The sequence below is a fragment of the Zeugodacus cucurbitae genome, chromosome 4 (genome assembly GCF_028554725.1).
Source record: "Zeugodacus cucurbitae isolate PBARC_wt_2022May chromosome 4, idZeuCucr1.2, whole genome shotgun sequence".
Lineage (NCBI taxonomy): Eukaryota > Metazoa > Arthropoda > Insecta > Diptera > Tephritidae > Zeugodacus > Zeugodacus cucurbitae.
Genome location: NC_071669.1, coordinates 66,829,793 through 66,852,509, shown reverse-complemented (window position 1 = coordinate 66,852,509; position 22,717 = coordinate 66,829,793). Strand labels below are relative to the sequence as shown.

At 33.8% G+C, this 22,717-nt stretch overlaps 2 protein-coding genes across 7 annotated transcripts; one reads left to right on the top strand and one right to left on the bottom strand.

The window, feature by feature from the left end:
* The first annotated feature begins 301 nt into the window (after nucleotides 1-301).
* Nucleotides 302-7,498, top strand: LOC105214662 (titin homolog). Its single transcript, XM_011188213.3, has 3 exons — nucleotides 302-740; nucleotides 3,711-4,004; nucleotides 4,070-7,498. The coding sequence occupies exons 1-3, from the start codon at nucleotides 669-671 to the stop codon at nucleotides 7,118-7,120; spliced, it is 3,417 nt and encodes a 1,138-aa protein (XP_011186515.2). The 5' UTR covers nucleotides 302-668; the 3' UTR covers nucleotides 7,121-7,498.
* On the bottom strand, nucleotides 6,548-22,707 carry LOC105214644 (uncharacterized). Of its 6 annotated transcripts, none has more exons than XM_029040613.2 (4): nucleotides 22,625-22,707; nucleotides 14,110-14,287; nucleotides 11,493-12,014; nucleotides 6,548-11,432 (listed from the first exon to the last, which is right to left on the bottom strand). In XM_029040613.2, exons 2-3 carry the CDS (start codon nucleotides 14,176-14,178, stop codon nucleotides 11,508-11,510), a joined length of 576 nt encoding a protein of 191 aa, XP_028896446.2. In that variant the 5' UTR covers nucleotides 14,179-14,287; nucleotides 22,625-22,707; the 3' UTR covers nucleotides 6,548-11,432; nucleotides 11,493-11,507. The 6 variants fall into 6 exon arrangements, with proteins under 6 accessions (XP_028896446.2, XP_011186498.2, XP_028896437.2 ...); XM_011188196.3 differs by having other exon boundaries at nucleotides 22,061-22,702; XM_029040604.2 differs by having other exon boundaries at nucleotides 22,065-22,702.
* Between the last annotated feature and the right edge of the window lie 10 nt (nucleotides 22,708-22,717).

Here is a 22,717-nt window from a genome sequence, read left to right as displayed (position 1 = left end):
GGCTCACTGTCAATGCCATTGCCGCACAGTTGGCAAGTTGGTGGCTTAAGCCGCCGGTGTTGTTGTGGTGCGGACACAGCGCACAGTCAAGACTCTAGCAGACTTACATAGAAACGCATGAACATATATACATACATGTGGGTGTTGCGGCTGCATGCGCTCGCTGCTGGTTGAGCGTTTGTGTATGTGTGCGTGCGCTTGTCGCTGGTGTTAGTGTGGTCTCTTCATTGAATTCTTAATAAATCAAAGTGAAGAATATAAATGGCGAGTAACGCACCCGAAACAGTCGCAGTTAGTAACATTCAGCCAACGGAGCCTCACAGTGGAAGCGAGTGCGAGCTTTGGTCTGAAGCACCATACCAATTTTTTTTAAAGAAACTCACAAACCATCAAGCCAACAGACAAACGAAATAAATAGCCCAGCCTACAACTACAACAAACAACGGAAATTGTGCAAAAAACCCAACAATAACAACAAAAATTACCAAAAAGGATTAATGTGCATTTTCGGAATTGATTTGCGCGCATTTCAAACGAATTAGTTTTTAAAAATCACAAAAAAATTTTTAACGAAAACTGAAAGTGTGAAAAAGTGAAAAACATTTTTTACAAATTTGTGGTATTTTTTTTTGTGAAAAAGTTACAGTTGTCGCGAGCTCGAGGGAAATATGTGGAAGCGCACATTATTGTTAGTGTGCCTCAGTGGCTGCTGCCTGGCCGGACCGCTGCATGGAGTTAAGGTGCGTTGGAAATTAAATTAAATAACAATAGTAATTGAATTTGCAGGTTAAAATGGAAAGGAAATCTTGTGTATGAATGAAATAGTATACATCAGTACACACATACATACACATATGTGTGATTCTTAATACAATTGTAGTCTAAATCGTGCTACAAAGGAAGCTAGACACATAAAAACTAGCAAAGTACACATTTACATAGGCGCATATATGCATTGGTGCACCTTACTGGCTTTGCTTTCTACAAGCATGTATGCACTTCCGTTAATCGTCGTGTGCCATTTGTTCGATGACAAACGGAAGTAATACAATTGTATGCCATAGAGTCTACCGCCAAATGGTTGGGTAGCTAGCAACCTTTAGAATCAATAGCTACAACATATTTCATTCATTGAAATTCCAGACGTTTAGCGTAGACTTCAAGCAAGTCAGAAACACACAAACATATCTACACACGCCAACAAACATTCTAGCTTGATTCTACTTTATATGCTCACAAACCGCTTCCCTCAACATTTTCTACTTTCACAGCGGCTCTGTCTTCACTTCATTTACTTCTTTCACCCTGACTCATTGCGTTGCCAGATTTAGTCAATACCACCACAAACCAAATAAGTTAAGAATTTATAAAGCAAAGCAAAAAAAAAAAAAATGAAACACAAATATTATTACTGTAGCAATTTATTATGAATTATCAGCGCTTCCTATTTGGTCGTGTTGCAAAATGGCTATGCAATCGCTGAAATGGTTTGCCGCTCCACTTTTGGGTTTCCTTTATGTAGTCTACGAATGGTCGCTGTAGAACTTACATTTTAGGTATTCGAATGTATAACCATTCTGCATATTATTGAAAATTATGGATTGCAGTAGAAGGTAGAACTACGTGGGGTACATAAGGAGCGGCAGTGCATTGAGAGAGAGAGAGAAAAAAAAATGTCAAATATTATATTGAGAACGACATCATAAGTGGTCAAATAATTTGGAAAAACTAGCTACTATGTTTCCCTGCTCAAGCACTCTCGGCTAATCGATAATTCACATATCTTCATTCTTTCCTTTTAATCTCGCTTCCACTGTCGAATAATCTATTTTATACTCGATCTTTAACAAGAGTTTCAGTTTTCATGTATTTTCCAAACTCTTCCTCTCTCCAAACTTAACTCTAATATTTTGAGAGTAGCCAGTTTTCCTTGAGTTCAATCTTTATCAACACCACAGGATGGTTCAGAGAGGATATCCACTTTACCTACTTATGATAAATCGGGAAATTTAGAACATTATTTTTAGTCCGGTAATATCGGTTGAACTTATCCTTACATTATCAAATGTCGGATTCTCTCGACCACTTGTTCTAAATACTTAAACATCACAGAATAACTCGTTTGTGTCATAGCGACTTGATATTTTTTCAAGACTACAAGAATCTTGGACCTTTTTTAATACGGACCCCCTTTTTAGTCCATCACGAAGGTTATGTGAATCCTTTCTTAAAATAAAACTAATATTGGCGAATCATACAGATCTGTTTGGTTGTCATAATGTGGTCCAAAAAATTTTACCGTTAAGATTAAAATTGTTATAAAATTAGAGAACATATATACGCCTCAACGTCTCACGAACCCTTAGAATTGCTGAATCTTCTGTAATTCATAGAAACGTTCTTGCTAAGTCAGCACCTAATCCATTTAATATTACATAGGTTGGTTTGGTAGGCCTGCAGGCCATATTACATAAGGAAACTAAAAAATATATGAACTTTTTCAGAAAGGATATCATATGAATACTCAATACAGATTATCAAGAAATACTAACTGCTGTATACACAACGAAATATTTAAAATATGTAGTTATGCTATTCTTTCAGCAAGCAATCTGCATAACTAAGAATTGAAGAAACTATTATTTAAGTATTTCTTAAACTTAACATTCAACTGCATAACAAAGACTAAACACACAGTTGGCCACAGGTCATAAATCATTCATAAATCACTGCGTCCACTGAAACATTGACAGCCAAAGTAGCCAACTATTAAAGAGTCTCATTAAAATGCAACAAATCATGGTGACTTTTACGCAAATCGGAAAGTACGCAATAAAAAGAAATTAATAACTACAAAAAACGCTATAAAAATAAACAAAGACGAAGCGAAAAACCATTCCAAGCTATTAATAAAAAATAACGAAATATAAAAACTTCGAAAATAAATAAATTAGACGGGCGCGATGGCGCAAGAAAATGCAATCGACAAGCGTTTAGCAGGCGAACGAAAGTTGATTGATATTCGCGCGCAGGTGCAACCGACAATACTTACCAAAAATGTGCACCCTAATGGGCGACATTTCGACATAACACACGCACACACACCCACCCACAGACGAATATATTTGAAGACACTTGTGCTTATATGGTTTCACTTCGCACCTAGCGCAGCTAAACTAGAACAGCAGGTGAAATTTTGTTTTGCAATTGCTTTGTGCCGCCCATAATACCCACCGACCCAATGACAGCGCGAGGCCCACAAACCGCCCGACCAACTGTTTGTTTCGTTTACAGTTGCGCCATTTTGCAACCAAAATTGACGATTTGCTCGAAGCTCGTTGATGGATTTCCAAATTCCACTACATTTCACCCACCAGCAACAACAACAACGGCGACGTAGCATAGGTAAACCGCAACGGGCAGCAGTAAACGGCATAGCACGCACGCCGCGAGCGACTGGCGCCCGTGGTCACGTGCGCAGATGTGACTGTGGTTCGCCGTTTTTTTGGGTAGCTACGACTCAGTGCCTACTTGAAATGCAACGCAGGGATTACATAAATTTCGTGCATGCATAATAGCGTAGAAATGAGGAGAAACTGATGGATAGATCTGGTCTAGTGTGGGTGCTCTTTGCGCTGCCACTGCCATCGGCACAGAGCTCTTTCTTCAGAAGAAAAAAAATAATATGTTTGCCATTTATCTATTTTCAGCGAAATGTGCTGATTGTGCAGCGCGAAGATGATGTGGAGCGTCCCGCACCAGAGCCACTGGCGCCTGAGTACCCCGAAATGCCGTCGACACTGACCTTGCCCAGCAATGCGACATCGATACGCGCCGACATCACCGATAGCTTCTCGTGCGATGATAAAGTTTATGGTTATTATGCGGACGTGGAGAATGACTGCCAGATATTCCACGTCTGTTTGCCGGTAACATACGCTGACGGCAAAGAGAATACATTCCGTTGGAGTTTCATCTGCCCCGAAGAGACTGTATTCAGTCAGGTAAGTTGTTTGCATGTAAATATTTCGCAGCATTACTCATCGAAATTATTGCTTTGTCTTCGCAGGAATCATTCACCTGTATGCGTCGCGAAGATATTGCCTTCTCATGTGAAGACTCTGTAAACTATTACGAATTGAACCGCAATTTTGGTAATACCGAAGAGCAGAACGCTAACTCCAACAATGCGCAAGAACAAGCGGAAGCACAACCCGCGGAAACAGCTGAGACAGCCGAGCAAGAAGTGCAACAAGCCGTTGATCCACAAGCAGCTGCTCCAGCACCACAACCAGCTAAGCCAGTTAAACCAGTGAAGGTGCAGAAACCCAATCGTAGGAAGCCACAACCCAAACCACAACAAGACCAAGCTATTTACCCCACGAACAAATTGCCATCTCTTATGCCACTACGCAAGATGCCCAATGTCAGCCCCATTGCGCCTGTATCCGTACCCGCTGAAGTAGTGTCCGTACAAGCAGTTGATGAGGACGAGGTAAAAGAAGTGCCATCCCGTTACAAGAAACGCCCAGCTGTTTCATACAATAGCGAAAAAGAAGTCGTTGAAGTGCCTGCCCAACCTTTCAAAGTCGAGCTAGTACATACTGTCCACAACCCGGAATCATACAAACGCAGACGTCCCACATTTTCGCACAAGAATAATGTTGTTACCAAAGTGACTGAAGATGTACCTGTCGCCGTTGAGACCGTACCCGAAGCTGTGGAAGTTGTGGAACCTGTTGTGCCAGCATTGAAATTCGAATCAAACTTGGGCGCTAGTTCAGTACAGGCACAGGAAGAAATTGAAGCTGTTGCAGAACCTGTAGAATCGGTTGCCGTAGAAGTACCAGCTGTTGCTGAAGCTGAAATTCCAGCCGTAGTCGATGCAGAACCACAAGCTTCTGAAGCTGGTGAAGTTGCTGTGGAGCCAGAACAGACTTTGAAAACAATCGCCATACAACCACTTGTTCCAGAAGCTGAAGTTGCACAAGCGGAGGAAGCTTTTGTGGCGCCAATTGAGTTAGCGCAACCAGTTGTGGAAGCCGAACCCGAATATGTAGCACCAATTGTAGAGGAAATTAAAATTGAAGAACCTGTTGCTGAGGAAGTTTCAAACGTAGAAGTAGCACCAGCGGAAGAAGTGACAAAAGTTGAGGAACCAATAGTGGCTGAGTTACCAGTAGCAGTTGAAGCCGAACCAGAGAAGGAAGCACAAAATGAAGAACTAGCTGTTGAAGCAATTGAACCAGCTCCTATTTCTGATGCTGTTGTGGAAGTACCAGCTGAACAACAAATCAATGTAGACACACCAGCACAGTCTGAAGAACAAGCTCAACCCGAACAACTTGCCGAAAACGCCGAGGATCAATTAGTTGGCGCATCTGAACCAGTTGCTTTGGAAGCTGAGCCCGCAGTTATTGCTCCAGTTGAAAATACAGAAGAATCTTTGCCTGCTCTCCCCTCACTTGAGGAGTTGGAAGAACAGAAGCCAGCCGATGCTGTTGAAACCATGCCTGCTACACCTGAAATGGAACAACAAGATCCCATTGTGCAACAAGCTTTCGAAGACAATGACGCTCACTTGCAGACTGTTGGTGGTTTCAAACCCGTAGACCCTGAAGTCGCTGCTGAAGCTGAAGCACTTATTTCAGACTTCATCAATACCCTAAAGAGCGCTCACCCACATGAGAAACCCGTCCTACCTGTGCAGCTGGAAGAGGAAGCACCAGTAGCTTCTGCTGAAAGTGAAGATGCTAAAATTGAAGTAGAAGCACCACAACAGAGTGAAGAGATAATTGAAGCAGTAGAAGCACAGCCAGAAGAAGTACCCGTTGAAGCTGAAGCTGAAGCCAACTTTTTGAAAACCGTAGCTGCTGAAGAACCATCAGCGGTTGAAGCTGAAAGTGAACCAGTTGTAGCTATAGATGTGCCAGTCGCTGAAGAGGAAGTGAAAGTTTCACCACTGCTTAGATTCCCCATCTCCAACAGTTACCCCGCCAACATGTATCAGATTCCAGTAACAGTCATTCAAACACCCTACGAAGAGGTACAAAACGCCGAAGCGGAAGTACAAGAACCAGAGCAAGAAATCAATGCTGAAGAAGTAAAAGCTGAAGCAGTACAACCTGTAGAAGAAGTTGTGCCAGCTGTAGCAGAAACTCAAGAGCAATTGAAATTCTTGCCCGAACAAACTGTAGCAGAAATTACAGAAGAACAAAAAGCAGAGGATATTCCAGCTGTAGAAAGCCAGCCAGAAGCTCAACCCGCTGTTGCTGAGTTGGTGGAAACCGAACCTGCTGTCGCTGAAGCCGTCCAGCCTGCACTAGAAGCTGTACAACCAGTTCTTGCCGAAGCTGTGGAGAGTGTGCCAGAAGCTGAACCAGAAGTTGCACAACCCGTCGCTCCCGTCGCCTACAGACCCATCAGCATCGATGACATCGTTGAATTGGTGAAAGAGCGTTTAGATCAAGCGCCCGCCGATGAGAAAGGTGCGCCCATGGAACTGGTTGTAGACTCCAGCAACGCCGATGCGCCCGTTGAATTGAAATTTAGTTTGGAAAAAGGGTCAGCGCCGCAAGAAGTATCAGCTAAACAAACACCTGCCGAGGATATCATTTTTCCCATTTATCATCGAGTGTCCGAGCCGGAGGTCAGCGCTGTACAAGCACCAGAAGCTATTGCTGCCGAAGAGCCCAGTGCATTCGTAACGGAGCTCAAAAAGTTACCCGTTGAAGCTGAGGCCGTACAAGACGTAGTCGAACCGCTAGTGCAAACTGTAGACCAGGCTGTGCAAACCGATGCCGACGAACTTGAAGCTAATGTCGCTCTCAAGTCCGCAATCAACGCCGAGACTGAGCAGGAGGCTGAAGCTGTGCCAGCGCCAGTTGAGACTGTGCAAGAAGTTGAAAGTGAAGCCGAAGCTGTAGCAGCACCAGTTGAGAATGTGCAAGAAGCTGAGAGTGAAGCTGCTGTTGTGGCAGCTGATGCGCCCGTTGAGACCGCAGCTGTTGAAGCTGATGAAAGTGCGAAGGCAAATCGTGCCTTGAGATATCGTAGCTTGAACAAAGCTAAGTTAGATCCACGTAAACGTCGCTTCCTCTTCAGATCGGATGCCAGTTAGATGCTGCAAACCACCTATTTTTTATGCCCATTGTGAGCACACCCTGTATGCCATACAGGGTGAGTGTGCGCGTTATGCGTACGCAACCCGCCCATAAAATTCCTACAGCTTAGGTTTCTAATTTTTCACTACATAAATACATATACTTTGCTTTGCGCGCCACCAGTACGTACTACAACAAATACAAACTCATAGTTTGGGACTGAAAGCGTCGGCGTCGAATTTTGGTTTTGCGCTGACTGTCTTAGACGGTGGACTACAGCTGAAGAGCAGAGGAAAAAAGCAAAAAAAAAATACTACTCAAACTTTCTTTTCTTATTTAAGTTAAACTAATTTATGATTCTAGGTCTACTTACTACTACTTTTTTATATGAAAAATTATAAAAAAATGAAAAATGCAAAATTTAGAAAAGTGCGTGAAATTCACACAGTTTCGTTTGCCGAAGCCATATATAAATGAAGAAAATAATTTATTTTGTTGTTGGAAGCATTTTTGTTCAATGCAAACAAATGGAAGCGATATTAAGAACATGAAGGAGTGTGATTTTATATTTGCTGAATATATAGTACATACATACCATATATATAAATAAATTAAGAAAATGTTTTAGATGCTCCAATTTACTTAAGTTGAACAAAAGTGACAATTGAATAAAATTTAAAAATAAAAAAAAAATATTTATAAAAATTTTTAATTTATTTATGGTAAATTAGTATACTTAAAGAACACAATTTAAAAATTTTCTTTTAAAAATTTATAGCTGACTGGCAACTACCACGTAGCATGTAAGTAAATAGTACATTCTTACAAAAATTAACAACGATTTATAATTTCGATTTATTTGTTAAAAATTGAATTATGAAAATTTAAAAAAATATTTTTCAAACAAAATTTTTTGGAACCACAAACCTCGTCACCCTGTTTGTTGGCAACAGTCGTGCATAGGAATGGGTGCTTTAACTTTACTTATTGGCATTCATCCTTTGGACGATTGCTGTTGATGATTATTAGCTGCTGAAAACTGCTGTGAGTTTTTCTTAATTAAAAGAAAAAAAACAAACGAAATTTTTTTATTTGAAAAAAAAAAATGTGAAAAATTTATGGATTTTCCATAATAAAAATTATTTAATGACATTTTTGATGAATAAACGAAAACTTTTGAAAAGTATAATTCAACGAAACTCTATAAATAGCATCCTAAAGAAATTTAAACGAAACCTTTAAAGTATTCGAAATCAATATTGAAATTAAACTGTCTATAATTAGATAGCATTTTGTTATTTCAATGCTTTTAAGAAATTTCTTTATGCAAAATAATATTATCATGTATGTACCAATATACAGTTGGCGAATTCGAACGAAAATTTTAGAAATTAAAAAAAAAAAAATCCGTAAATAAAATCTCGATTTTTACATTCTCGATTTTGGAAGCCTTGAACGCTCTCCTAACTCATAGCATACACATTGTAAATTGAAATCACTATGAATAAAGACTTTAACTTAGAACAAAAATAAATCAATTTTAATGCTTTTAGTTTCTTAAGACGACGAATCAAATACAAATCGATATTGAAATAAAAAATAGAGAAATTCAGTATAATAATTTATAGTTATAGAACTGAGAAGAGTACTTAGAACTATTTCTACAAAATCAGACTACAGATTACAAAAAGATATTGGGGCCTAATCATTGAATCCGCTGCGAATTCGATTTCGATACGATAAAGATTGATCGAAGATCGATAATGTTCCTGCGATCATTGATTTCGTCGATAAACTGTTTTTTCACAAAGTGAGACAGATTTGATAAATTTGTCTGTACTTAAAATAAATATTTTTGCTTTGTTCAAAATAAATTAAATCTAACCTCTAACTATTGTGAAATTTCTTCCAAAAAATATTTAATTCGTCTGAGGCTGTTTGAGAAAATTCTATCGCTATTTCGAGGTGGCAACTTTATATCGCTTTTAAACATCTTTAATTTATTTTTGTTAGCCGATTTTTGCCTCTTGGCTCTAAAATAACCATTTAAAACTTAATTTAGCCCGTTATCAGTAATTATTTACATAAAAACTTCCAAATGGCTTATTTCTTTTACATTTCCGCAACTCATTCACCAACGGATAGATTCCGATCAAAATTTTCGATTTTGCGGATTTAACGATTTCGTAGTTAGCGACATCTATTAGCCGCGAAATGTATTTTTTCGAGTCGATAAGTGAGTTTAATGAGATCGTAAATTTTATCTTCGATACGGTTTCAATGATTCCGATTTAAATTTTTTCGATCGAATCGAACCATTTTTCAATCGAAACTGATTCAATGATTAGGCCCAATGTTTTGGTTAACTATGGTCGGAGAACTTTTTCAATACTAACGTTTCAATTCCAAATTTTGTAATAACTATTAGATATTTCGACAATACAAGGTCTACTTATTTAAAAGTTGCTCCAAAAAAAGCAATAATATGACCAAATTGGTCGAGAGCTTAAAATAATATTACTTTTTCTTAGAATCTGAGGATCATTGTTAGGAGACAGTATTGGTTTTGGGTCTTTGAATTTTCTGTTCAATATTCTTAATAAATTTTAGAATTTTTCTGTTTATATAATTTTATTCCGCATTGATTGTGATTTTAACCCTTGATCTACTGAGGGTAACAAAATTTCTCACTCTTGGTTAAGATCGCTATTTACATTTTTGAGTATTTCAGTAACATAAAAATTGGGTTCAGAGACTAAAGCCGTTTTGTAACTCGTTAATAATCGAGAGTACAGAGATCTACACTCTCAATAATCTTAAGTGAGATTGATTTATTTGGAGAACATTCCTGATAACGAATCTTTTTGATGGCCGATATTATTCGATCTTTCGAATAGGAATGATTACTACCATTTTTGGCACTACTAAAGGCAATACAACAATCTTAAATAGTTTACATTTATAAGTTAATACATTTATTGAACAGAATACATTCATACATACCTACATTATATCAAATTAAGTCAAATTAAGTACGTAAATCATTTAAAGTCGTCTTAGCATATAATATATATATATTTGGCGTAGGAAGCATAGCATATAAGCTAACCTTAAAATACCAAACAACACTTCAAAAATCGCTTTCTGATTTAATGGAGTACTAATTATAATTTTTCAAAAACAATAAACATATTTTTTAGTCGAAAATCTTACTATAAGGTGGTATTTACTGAAATTTTAAAATTATTTTTCTAACTCAATACAAACATTATCTTAATAAATAATATTTTAAAGAAAAAAATTTATTACTTTATATAACATTATATAACATAAATTGTTAGTCCACATTTTCTTTAAAACAGTGTCGCCTCTCCTGACATTAAATTAGTCCAATCAATATAATAACAAATACAATATTTTATCGTAGTTAATAACTTAAAGCTTAAGCTTGTACTTATTTCTTTTTTAACAAAATTTTTTATAATTATAATTAGATTTTTACATACACTTCATTTCAAGAAATTGTTTTATACTTTGGGTAACTAGCTGTATCAGGAAAAAATACAAGTAAATATGTATGTACAATTAAAGTTTCTTTATAAAAATAAATTCAAAATCGTTTCAAATAAATATACTAAAATTTATTAAAATTAATGCGCTTTTTTGTTGAGTTCTACGATTAAAACGTAAAACTAACAAATACAAAAACCTTACAATCAGATTAAAAATACTTTGGTCTTTATGAAGCAGCGTCTATATTATTACACTACTCTTGGGATCACCGAGAGTGGTAAATAATAAATGTCGAGAGTTCCATATAACATAAGGAGTTGACTCTTCGTAAATCTCCTATAATTGAAATACTTGAATATTTTTTCGAAGCCTCAAGTATTTCAGAGGCCTCCAACTGGAGAACTACTTTTCTAGGAAGTTATTCATGACAAAATGCTAACTGCTGAAGATAGTCTTCGGAGACTTTATTAGATCAGACTTGTTTTTATAGATTTAAGGGAAATATTATAATACTAAGCAGTGAACTATGCTCAACACAACTATTATTGGGAGGACAACAGAAAAATAATCACGGGTAAAGCCTCAGTGGGGGACTGAAGCACAGAGCTTAAGCGGACTTTCGTGGAGTGTGTTGAAGAATGGAATTTAAACAGTTACAATTAGTTTCACTTAAAATATTGAGCAACTCATTTCTTATAAACTAACAAATAATATATAACTATATATAAATAAGTCAATAGTAAAGTCTATGCTGTAAAATGAAACGTGTGACGTATTTGCTGCTCAACTGAATATAATCGTGTCAATACTTTGGATCTGCGAATAAAAATATATTATTAAGAGATATTTTAATTTAGCAACAACTACACTACTAACCATACGCGCTACCACCTAAGCCTCCGTCTCTTCATTGATACCCTCCTGCAGCTCCTCGGGTGTACGCAAATCAATGGCGAATTTCTGTCGATGCGGCGTAATGTTATCGGTAGGCGATTGCTCGCCAGACTCCTTAACACGTCGCGAGTAGTCTTGAAAAGCGGCCGCTAAGGCGAATGTCAGTTTGCGTGCCATAGCACGACTGTCGCACACGAAAGCGTGCACTTCGAATGGATTCGGATGTTGTTCGTCTTTCACTACGATCATAGCGAATACACGGGTGTAGACCAAATCTTGTACACCATATGAAATCGTATCGATCGCATATTTCCAACTATTCACATTCGCTTTTGGTGTGATGATTTCGATTTTAACACCATCGGTTGACACTGTGAGATCACATTGCGGTAGCACTTTCTTAGCAGGTAGATTCTTGGCTACACCGACCAAGATATCAACAGGTCGACGGGTGAATTTAATACCCCATAAGCCACGTGCCACCTCGGAGCCAATGTATTTGACCTGAGAGAAAAAAGAACAATTAATTTTTGTAATGAATATTATGAATAAATTTAAAGAGTGAGGATTGATAAATTTAAAAATAGGCAGCAGAGTAACTGTTTTTCGATCATAGCATCAACACCAAAATTTATAACATCTTATATCTGCGTTTTTACTGAGGCTACTAATTTTGAATCCCGAAATTTCGGGGTCCACCAAACGTTCTGTAACTGAATGCAACAGTGACACAGACTATAAATATTTACATACTCGCATTTATTGCTGTCTACAACACTGTCCAATTTGCATTAAGACCGTAACTGCTCAGAACATCGCGCATGCGCAGCTACCGGATGTAACGGAGCGCACTTCCACGAATGACTGCCAGACAAACACGAGTACGATTTTTTAAAAAATAAAAAAGAACTAAAATAATAAAATACTACTAACGGTATGGGAGAATGTGGTATGAGGGAATGTACTTATGTAAGAGAGGCGAAATAACAACTTTACGTACGGACCTTTCAAATTACAGTATTGAGGGCTCAGTATAGCTTAGTATTACAAACATATGTATGTAAATAATGGAAAATAATAATTTGTAATCAATTGTAGACACAAGGTTTTGGATAGCGGGCGAGCATGGGCTCGTAATCGCTATCGACGAAATTTCAATGTGCAACGATGTGTGTCGCATAGCTAGATGGGCAAAAAGTGTGCAATATGAGCCATTGAGTGTTTAGTCGCATGGCTATATACATATATAATAAGTATATAAATATTTATATATAGCAACTATTTACATTGAAACTAGTATTTATAATTTCGCAAACTTTTTGGTTCTTTATATATATACTACATATGTATAGCTATTTACCATATAGTATATAGAAACATGTGAAAGTACCAAACACAATGAGGTAGAATAGATAATTTCCATAGATAAATGATTGTTGATGGTTAAAAACACAAGTGCATACAACAAAAAAATAAAAAAAATTTTATTGCCACCAACGCACTTCCGGTCTGATTTTTTAGTTTGATATTTGACCTATACGCTTTGGCAATTCAGTTAATTCAAATGTTTACTTGTTGTTATTTTGTGATTTATGATTCTATTTTAAATTTTATTTTATAATAATTTATTTTTTATTAAAAATATGTATGTATGTCATTTTATGTCATAATTTGTGTATCAAAATGGTTTCGATAATGGAAATAATTATTGAAGTCAAATTTTTTGAACCATGAAAAATATGTACATAATTGTATATAGTAGGAATACTTGCCTACTTATAATAGCTACAAAATATATTAATTGTAGTCGAAAATGCCTCAAAAAAATTTTTACACTTGCGGTATACATATTTTTTTCCTGATAAAATTTTTATGGACGCAAGCTTTACATATGTATGAGACAAAACTTACAACTCACCATAAATTGGTTTTCATCAAGGCTGTCATATTGAAGAGTTAAGATAACGATAGAAAATATTTACCAATTCAATCATTGATTTGTGTTATCACACCCAACCATGACAAATAGATTGTAAATATTATCTCAAACGAGTTAACCAAAGCTTCGCACGTCAAATTTAATCTAATATTTCAACTGTTTACCTTTAACGGCAATTATTGATAAGCCCGACAATATTAAGAGTGTTTCATTTTTTTTCGTTCGAATTTGCTTAACTTTTCCAAAATTAAGTTCTGAAGTATACAATGTCCAACTCTATTTAAATATTGGAGAGAGTGGGACATTTATTGTTGTACGCCATTCGAACCATTCAACACTTCATAAACTTTTTTTTACCTTCTAAGACGATATAATAAAAGTACAGTTAAACTTCCATAACTCGAACTTCTATAACTCAAAGTTCTACACAACTCGAACTCTTGAATTGGCAATAGAAGTCAAATTTCATAAAAATTTCCTTCCATAAATCGAACTTTTCTGGGCATAATACAAAATTTAAAATTTTAAAAGAATCTCTCTATATGGTATGTAGGCGAAAACTTCTATAACTCGAAGTCTCTCTACCTCGAAAATTTTTTGTGGATTATGGTGATTCGAGTTAGGGAAGTTCAACCTTATATATATTTTTCTTGGAATTACCTTAAATGTTAATGGCAGATCATCCACATTAACCTGTGCTTCCAAATCAGCTGCGGGTGTAGAAGTCATGTTGCTTTCGTTTTTATTAATTAATATTCAGTTACAAAATGTTATTAAGAATTCTTCTTTGCTGGTGTAAAGATTACTTCCACATTTATACGTTATGCCAAGGGTTTAACTGAAAATCAAAATTAAAAAAAATTAATAATTTTAATAAAATAAAAGTTATTTATATAAATTATTTATACTCAGTACCAATAAATATGCTCAGGGAACTATATTTTTGAGTGTTCTCCCACAATATAACAAAGGCTTTTAATATTACAATATCTGTCTAGTGTCTAGACGAATTTTAAGATAGAAAAATTAAACATAATTATATGAATTACCATATGAACGTAGGTGTAGGTAATACTACTTACATACCTTTAGATATAGTACTAGGCGCATACTATTTATCTACGTTAATTGTTCTCCTTCAACGAGGCATGAAGATGAGGTTAACAAAATTAATGAGAATTAATTCTTATCTTAACAGATAAAATAACTTTAACATTAAGGTAGTTGGAGTATATGTTGTTGTTATACAAAACTGTTTATACAAAAAAACATATTTATACGAATGCCGTTAGGTTGAAACCGTACGAAAAGACTTTAAGGCCGTCTTCTATTTTGAAAATGTTGAAAAATTTAGTTTAATTTTACTAAAGTATATTAGTTGCTAAAATTTAAGATTTTACAATTTTAAACCTATTTGTGGCATAAAAAAAACAGCTATATCATAAATTAATTCGTACTAAAATATCAAGTTTCATATAACTGACATTAGGGTGGTAACAAACGGTTAGTTTGATAAATGTATTCATAGTATTAGGAATGAAAGCTAGTTTGAAATTACCTATAATCTAGATGCTATGGAATTTTGTTATTAAAAATGTGTGATAAAAAGCATTTAAAAAATATTTCGCTTAAAATATTTTTCGTGCCATTTTACCGAAATTAAAGTACAGATATATAATAAACTTAAAGTACAGTTTTTATATTACTTCTTTTACTAATTTTTTAAGCCACGGATGGGCTTAGCAGCATCATGACTTTTTTCTTTTAAGTGTTTGATAAAGAAGATTCGTCTTAACTTAACTTAATTCACAAAACAATCATAGGCCCGAAATTATGTAGCATCGGAATGTGTTTGAATATTTATCGAGTATCCATAACAAAATTTAAATTATAAACACACCATATTTTGTTTTACTTTAATTTGTTTATTTTTTATAATTAAAAGTTTTCTGAGTAAAAAAAAATTTTTCGAAGTCGAACGAACAACCCTAATAAAATGTTTTGTTATCACTAGCGTCGTTGACTTTAAGAATAACATTTATTTGAGCAATGAGTAACTGTAATGAATGTTACCCACTTGTTTTGGAGACTGAACAGTTAAGTAAATATATGTGAAATCTACATATATACATATGTATATATACAAATGTGTCCGTATAAAGGTGCACTTATATTTAGAAATTAAAGTACCGTGAAATAGTAAACTATCTTGATTGTTGAAAGAAAAAATTTATTATTACCAAAGTTTATTAGAAAATATTTTTTTTTTCAAAGTTTATTTGAAATTTTTTTTTATTTTTAGTTATTTTATATATCCTAGTTTAACAATAATTATATTTTGTAGTATATTTCACTGATATTTGAAAACTTTTTTGTGGTTATATTTTAGGTGAATTTAAAAAACGAAAAATAACTATTATTATTATTAAAAATTAATCTTCAAAAATCATTAAAACATTACCTCCATTTATTTGAAAATAATAGTTGCGGTTAAATAATATCTTTGAGATCGTCACGCACAGAAAGTAGTCTCAACAATCAAATCACAGTCTAATTTACCATATTTTTATTATCTTTCACAATTAAAAAAAAAAAAACAAATTTTCACATAATTATACATTTTATGCATTTTTAAACAATAATCTTATTGTTTCCATAGTTTATTTTTTTTTTAATTTTAATTTGCGAACTTCAACTGCCTGAGAAACTCATAGTCACATTGAGCATTGAAATTGACACAGACGAAACAGAGACGAGACAACGCTTAACAACCGTAGCGTACAACACGCCCGTTTGAATTGGTGTTCCGCGGTTGCTTCCGACTTCTTCGTTGCTTGTTTTTGGCTAACACTCGATTGCGGGCACGCTCGGTCAGGTCACAGCGAAGCGCTGTAGCCAACTGCCAGCGCCTACGGGCGATCGCTCAGGTGAGTAAAAGCAAAAGCAAAGCACAAGCACCAACCAAATGATCAGCGCTGCCAGCGACTGGCGTCAGCAGTGACGTCGACTGCGCATATTTCCCATGGCTGGCTTCGCTTTTTTCGACATTTTTTTTTTCAAATGAATATATACTACAAGTACAGTTAGTGGCCGACTTGGTACTTTGGTGGCGATCGCTTCGCTGCTTGCTTTGCTTGTCGGTCGACGCTGTTGCCGACCGCGCTGCTTAAGCGCATTATTGCTTACACTTGGAACCGCGACACATCGGAAATAAGCAACTGTGGCGGCAACAACCATAAAATAACTAATAAAATATTGTATTGTGTTGTTGTTGTTGCTGTTACATTGTACAATGGCATCATACAAAATGTATGAAATAGCAGATAAGCAGATAAAATATGCGTGAAGTGGCTGGCATTTGTTTAAATGTAAATATGAATGTAGGTAAATGTTAGCCAGTTGCTTGTAAAACAATGAAAATACAATTAAAATGAAAAACTATATATATTTCAACAACAAAAACAATGTCGAGTATATATGTATGTATCTCATATTAAGAGCTCGATGATGTGCTCGACTTGAGTCACAGATGTTAATGACCACTGGGAGGCGACAATAAAACGGTGAAACAAGCACGTAAGCACATACTTACAACTAAATGTGCTCCCGAAGAACTAAAAAAAAAAACGCGGGCTCTTACTTTGACGTCATAAAGTCTTAATGAACCCGTTGAGAATTGTTAGCGCATTTAGATCGGGTGTAATAGACATGTTGAAATGTGCGACCTTCTGTTTAGAAAAATTTAGTAAAATCCGATCTGTAATGAATTTGTTCCTGAAAATTTCATTATATTAATATTTTTGTAGTCCCTGAATTCAATCTTGGAATTAAATTTGACCTAAAGCTGTCGATAGGGTGCGCTGTGTGTTTATTAAATTCAGAGTTTATTCATAGTTTTCTTAAGCTGAGTAATACAGTTTTCATTGTAATTCCACACTTTTTCTAAGCTAGTATAGAAATTACACATAATTTTCCTTAAATTAACTTTCGTTAAGCGGAATGAGTTGTACAAGTTCAACTACAAAACTTTCAGTAAGCCATAAAAGCACTGTAGTTGTCAAGTAAGATCTCTTTTATTGTTTTATTGTTTCAGGAATGAGTAAGAATAATAGAGGAAGTTTATAACATAATTAATATGTCTATATCAAAGCATTATTAGACCACCAAATTAATTGATCAATTAAAATTTTTATTGAGAAACCCTTTTTTGCCTTTTATACTGCCGGCTACTCGTTAACCGAGCAGCTGGTATACATTTTTCTTTTAGCTTTTCATAAGAAGTTGGTAAGTTTCATCAGCTGATTAATATTTTTAGTAGCGACATCTACCGTAGTTTTTTTATCACAAAATTCAGCCGATCGCAGACAAAGAACGTATATCGTACGTCTTTGTCGCAGAGTTGCATTTGATTTTCAAGTCGATTAAAATTCAGTGAATAATAAATAAATATTTTATTTTGTATGGTAAGTCTATCTTAATATGCGTTTTAATCGAATCGAAGCCGGTTAATTGATAAATTAGCTCCTGTCTCAAAACGCTATAATTCTACAAAATCCTTACTTTTTCTGAGCTCGTATAAAAATTACTTATAATTTTTCTTCGTTTGACTTTCGTAGAAGCGGAATGAGTTTTAAATTTTTTGTAGTTACGTGCGTGCTTTCAGTAAGCCTATAACAATTTTCAGTACATGTTTGTTTCTGATTATTTCTATGACTAATATCAACTACATATATGGTTATTATCTAAATGATTTAAATATTTGAAGAAATAAATATGTTTATTAAAAAAATATATATATTTTTCAGGTTTTTTTTTTAATTATTTTAAGATCAAATTTCAAGAAAAGCGCGAGTATTATTATCATATGCCAATTTAATGTAAAATCAGATTTTGATAATAGCGGGAGGAAATTTACAGGCAAACCCAGCTTTTGGAGCATTAGTAGAGCTTTTCCGATTTGATATTTATTTTATTTATAAGATTTTTTAACTAAATCTATATTACTTAAATATTGAAAATAATCGATTATGAGTGCCTATTTCAAGCAATATATTCAAATAAGCTAATATGTAAATTGAAAAAGCTCCACGAAAGCTCCTTCAACCCCTATAAAAGAGTGCTTCAGCAAGTAGTTGAGTTGTTACAAAAATGATTGAACGTTCGTGAATATTACAAATGGATTTTGTACTTTGTCTCCATATTTAAATTATTACACTGTGCGAAATTTTCTTAACTACACGCATATAAAAATCTCATATAAATATAATATGTATTGGTAAAATGGGATGTTTTTTTATTTCAAGTAAGCATAGAGGGAGCTTGTCAATAAATTATAATATTGAAATTTTTAGTTAAAATTATAATTCAAGTTAATAAATATAAAAAAAAAACTAAATAAGTGAAAAATATATTTAAAAGTATAGTTAAAAATAGTTAGTTTCCCAACTAGTCCAAAAATAACTAGTTTAACATAAATTAAAATTTTCACTAGAAAATGCCTAAACTACACTGAAATAAAAATGTTTTTCGAACTTATGGTAAACTCTGGCATATGTATACCTATATTTTATATACATTCTTAAGCATATGCACAAAAATTAATCACATTCAAGTAATACATAGTTGGTTTAATCACCAGGAAATGTTGGTGTATATAATTTTGCCATTGCTCCAGTTAAATTATAATTTCACGATTCAATCACATTCACCTGCTTACATACACACACGTCAATATATATGTATGTACAAGCAAGCGTTTGTGCATGAAACACGCAATAAATTGTTAAAGTTATTCAATTGTAAAATGAAGTAACTTTTCGCCAAGCAAACGCCCAATCGGCAACAACAACAAATTATAAGTAATACTTAAGCGTATAACTTATATGTTTATGCATAGTAGTTATGATTTGCAACTCTGGTGCATGAAGTACATATTTATAATCTTTCAAAAAGGTACAGAGATTGTATTAATTTTATTGAACTGTTGATCGTTAATTTTCAAAGCATTTGTTAAAAATAAATTAAAGTTGGTGTAAATATACACATGTATATATATTTACATTCCTAAATGATAACATAAAAATATCACTGGCTTTGCTTATACGTTGTTATTGCTTCTTTCCATCAAATAACGAACTCAGTTGGTCATTTAACCGGTAATTGGAATTCACTTTACTTTCATTTTGGCAATAAAACAAATAATTTACCATATTTTCTTGACATCTTGCCAATTACCATTAAGTCAGCTCACTAATTACAGTTATTTGAACACACATTTGTAAATAAAGTGGCTTTGGTTTGTTGTTTAGGTCTATTTAAATGCCTAAAGGGTTCGAGAAAAAGGTGTTTTGGCAGTTACGAATCTCAATTGACATACATACATATGCATTTTAGATGTAGAGAGCTTTAACTACATATATTTAAAACGTAATTGGCAAAAATATAAAATTATTTGGCAACTCTTATAAAACATTTTCAAAATTTTTTGAATTTTCAAATATGCGGCAACCCACTACTCATTTTGGAAAATATACTAAAAAAAATATTTTCACGATTTATTGCGTATTTGTTTAGGTTTTCTCGAAAAAGTTGGCCATCAAGTGCACTTGTATAAATGTTGTTCTTTTGTATAATTATTACTTATCATAGCACATGATAACACTTCAGTGCATATAAAAATAAACTCGGCTATTGAGGTAAATTTATCAACGCTGCACATGACAATTCACTCGTAATAGCGTACTTTTTTTCGAAGCATCTGTTTCAACTGACAGCTTTGCATTGTTTGTTCTGAGTCAATGTGTAGGCTGATGGGTATCAAATGCAATTACGAATGCACATTAGGGTGGTACAATTTGAGTGGTGAAAAATAAATTTAATATTAGCATATGACTGCGAAAAAAATTCTTATTTATTTGAATAATTAATAACTGAATTAAATAATTAAAAAATTTTAAATAAAAAAAAAATTTAAATAAAATAAATTTTTACAAAAATGTTTTTTATTTTTTTCATTTTTCATTTTGTATTTTAAAATAAAAAAAAATTAAAATTTTCTTAAATTTTTTACAAAAATATTTTTTTTTAATATATGATATAAACCCATACTAATAATTTGCAAATACTCATTCGTCTTCATCACAAAAAAATTTAAATAAATCAAAATTAAAAAAATATACAGTATACTCTCGAAAAGTAAATCGATTGGTATTTTGGGTAATTTACTTTTTCGAATAATTTACTTTTCCAAATATATACATAAATTATCTGATTTTATAATATTAAATGCATTTTTAAACTTAAAAAATTCATTCATTTATTTGCTTCAATAAAACATATGGATTTACATGAAAAACATATTTACATTTACATACATACATATGTATTTACTTTGAAGAGAAAAAATCTTGAATATTATTTTGTTTTTTTCTTCTGCAATATATTTTCTGACCATTTTTGTACGACAATTCAAAAAGTCTGACACCTGATTTGCATCGTTTTCATTTTTAAACCAGTGGATCAAGTAGGAGAGTTTATTTACTAAAAAGACGCGATTAACAAGAGGGTAAGTGTTTTTGCAACATCGTAAAAATCGCTGCTTGCTTCGTTTCGAATTTTTTATCACACTCTCTGAAAAGTAAATTAAAAAATTTACTCTTTTGAGGTGCATGTGTAATCCTAAAGGTGATTAACTTTTCCGATTATTTACTTTCTGAGAATTAACTTTTCGAGAGTATACTGTATATATAAAAAATTCGCTCCACCGTAATGTGTGCATATTAGAAAAACGCACGTAATTAGCTATTGCTATATGGGCGAACACCCCAATACCTAGCTGCTGAAGTGTAAATTTGTATGATATTTTAGAATGCCATGCTGAACGCCGACTCGGCGGTCATTATCAGTGAAATACGCTATGAAAATGCTAATGCAAAAAAAAAAAACAAAAGCCAAGATCACAGCGTGTGGATCTGTGCGCTTATAGGTGTTGGTATGTATTTATAGTAGCAGATAAATGGGCGTTTGTTGTTGGTGGCTGGTAGCAATTAGCTGCACATGTTATTGCAGTTTTTCTTTCTTACTTTCGCGTTTCTCACGTTCTTTATTGTTATTGTTATTTTTGTTGTTTTTCACGTTTGTATTAGCTGAACTTAACTGCAGTCCAACGCTTTACATGTTGGTGTCAACTATACACTTCGATGTGGGTATATGTGTGTATGTGTCCAGAAGTTTTCTGTATGCTTTAATGTGTTTTTCGAAATTGTTTTTTGCCCAGTTTTAATGGGTTTTATTGCTCTGTTAAAGTTTTTATTTTATTTCAGTTTTTATTATGTAAAGCGCGCTTCTAAGTCAAAGTTGACTTTGTTGTTCTGTAATTTTCTTTGTTAAGCACTGAGATATTCTTAGCAATGGCACCGGTATGGGTGATATAAATATTTATAGAATCTGTTAGAAAATATTTCTTATATATAAAATTGTAGTACTTAAGATTTTTTACTTAATAAAAAAATATAAAAAATTAAAATTTTTTTTTAATTTCTTCTAGATATCACTTGTTCAAATATCACCCATATATGTTACATATACATATATAAATATTTAAAGCAGTCACTCACTTAAAGTGTTTCGATGGTTCTCTCCTCTAAATATTTCCAACAACAGTTGGTCATTTATTGTACGCCCGTTATCTCGTCTTGTAGGTACAAACAAACACAGGTAAATATATAGGTATGTATGTATGTACAAATTTTTATAAGCACCGCTCCAATTCAGTCTCCAATTACTTCATGTTTAAATTTTTGTTTTGTTTTTATTGTTTTCTTCATATATTTTACGTTTTATGAGCGTGTTTTTCTATTTTTTTTTTTTTTGTTTAATGTTTGCTTTTATCTTATCTCTTATCACAGCCTCGCACATCGATAATACACTTGTTGTTTTTGCTTTAGCGCCCACTTTTACCTTCGAAAAACGTTTTCTTGCACTTTAAAACAACTTTTCAAAATTTATATTTAATTACTCATAGCAAGAAACTAACACAATTGATGTTGTTTTCTTTTACAAAAAACACCTCACTGAAACTATTTTATTTTAGAATATTTAATACACAAATATCTAAAAAAATAGATTACTTTATTAGCCGCCACTAATTTTTACAGGTGCTCTTCCGTTTACCTACACATTTGTTATGTGATTACTAAGCGCCAATGAAAAACCCACAGCAACACTTCAACCCTCACGAGCCAACTGATCGTCGTTGAGCTGCAAAATT

What these genes read in the sequence shown, in the direction of transcription:
- LOC105214662 (XM_011188213.3), top strand. Translation starts at nt 669, where the DNA reads ATGTGGAAGCGCACATTATTGTTAGTGTGCCTCAGTGGCTGCTGCCTG. An exon ending in GACCGCTGCATGGAGTTAAG is followed by an intron (nt 741 to 3,710) that starts GTGCGTTGGAAA and finishes ATCTATTTTCAG; the next exon opens with CGAAATGTGCTGATTGTGCA. An exon ending in AAGAGACTGTATTCAGTCAG is followed by an intron (nt 4,005 to 4,069) that starts GTAAGTTGTTTG and finishes TTGTCTTCGCAG; the next exon opens with GAATCATTCACCTGTATGCG.
- LOC105214644 (XM_029040613.2), bottom strand. Translation starts at nt 14,178, where the DNA reads ATGACTTCTACACCCGCAGCTGATTTGGAAGCACAGGTTAATGTGGAT. An exon ending in ATCTGCCATTAACATTTAAG is followed by an intron (nt 12,015 to 14,109) that starts GTAATTCCAAGA and finishes TTTTTCTCTCAG; the next exon opens with GTCAAATACATTGGCTCCGA.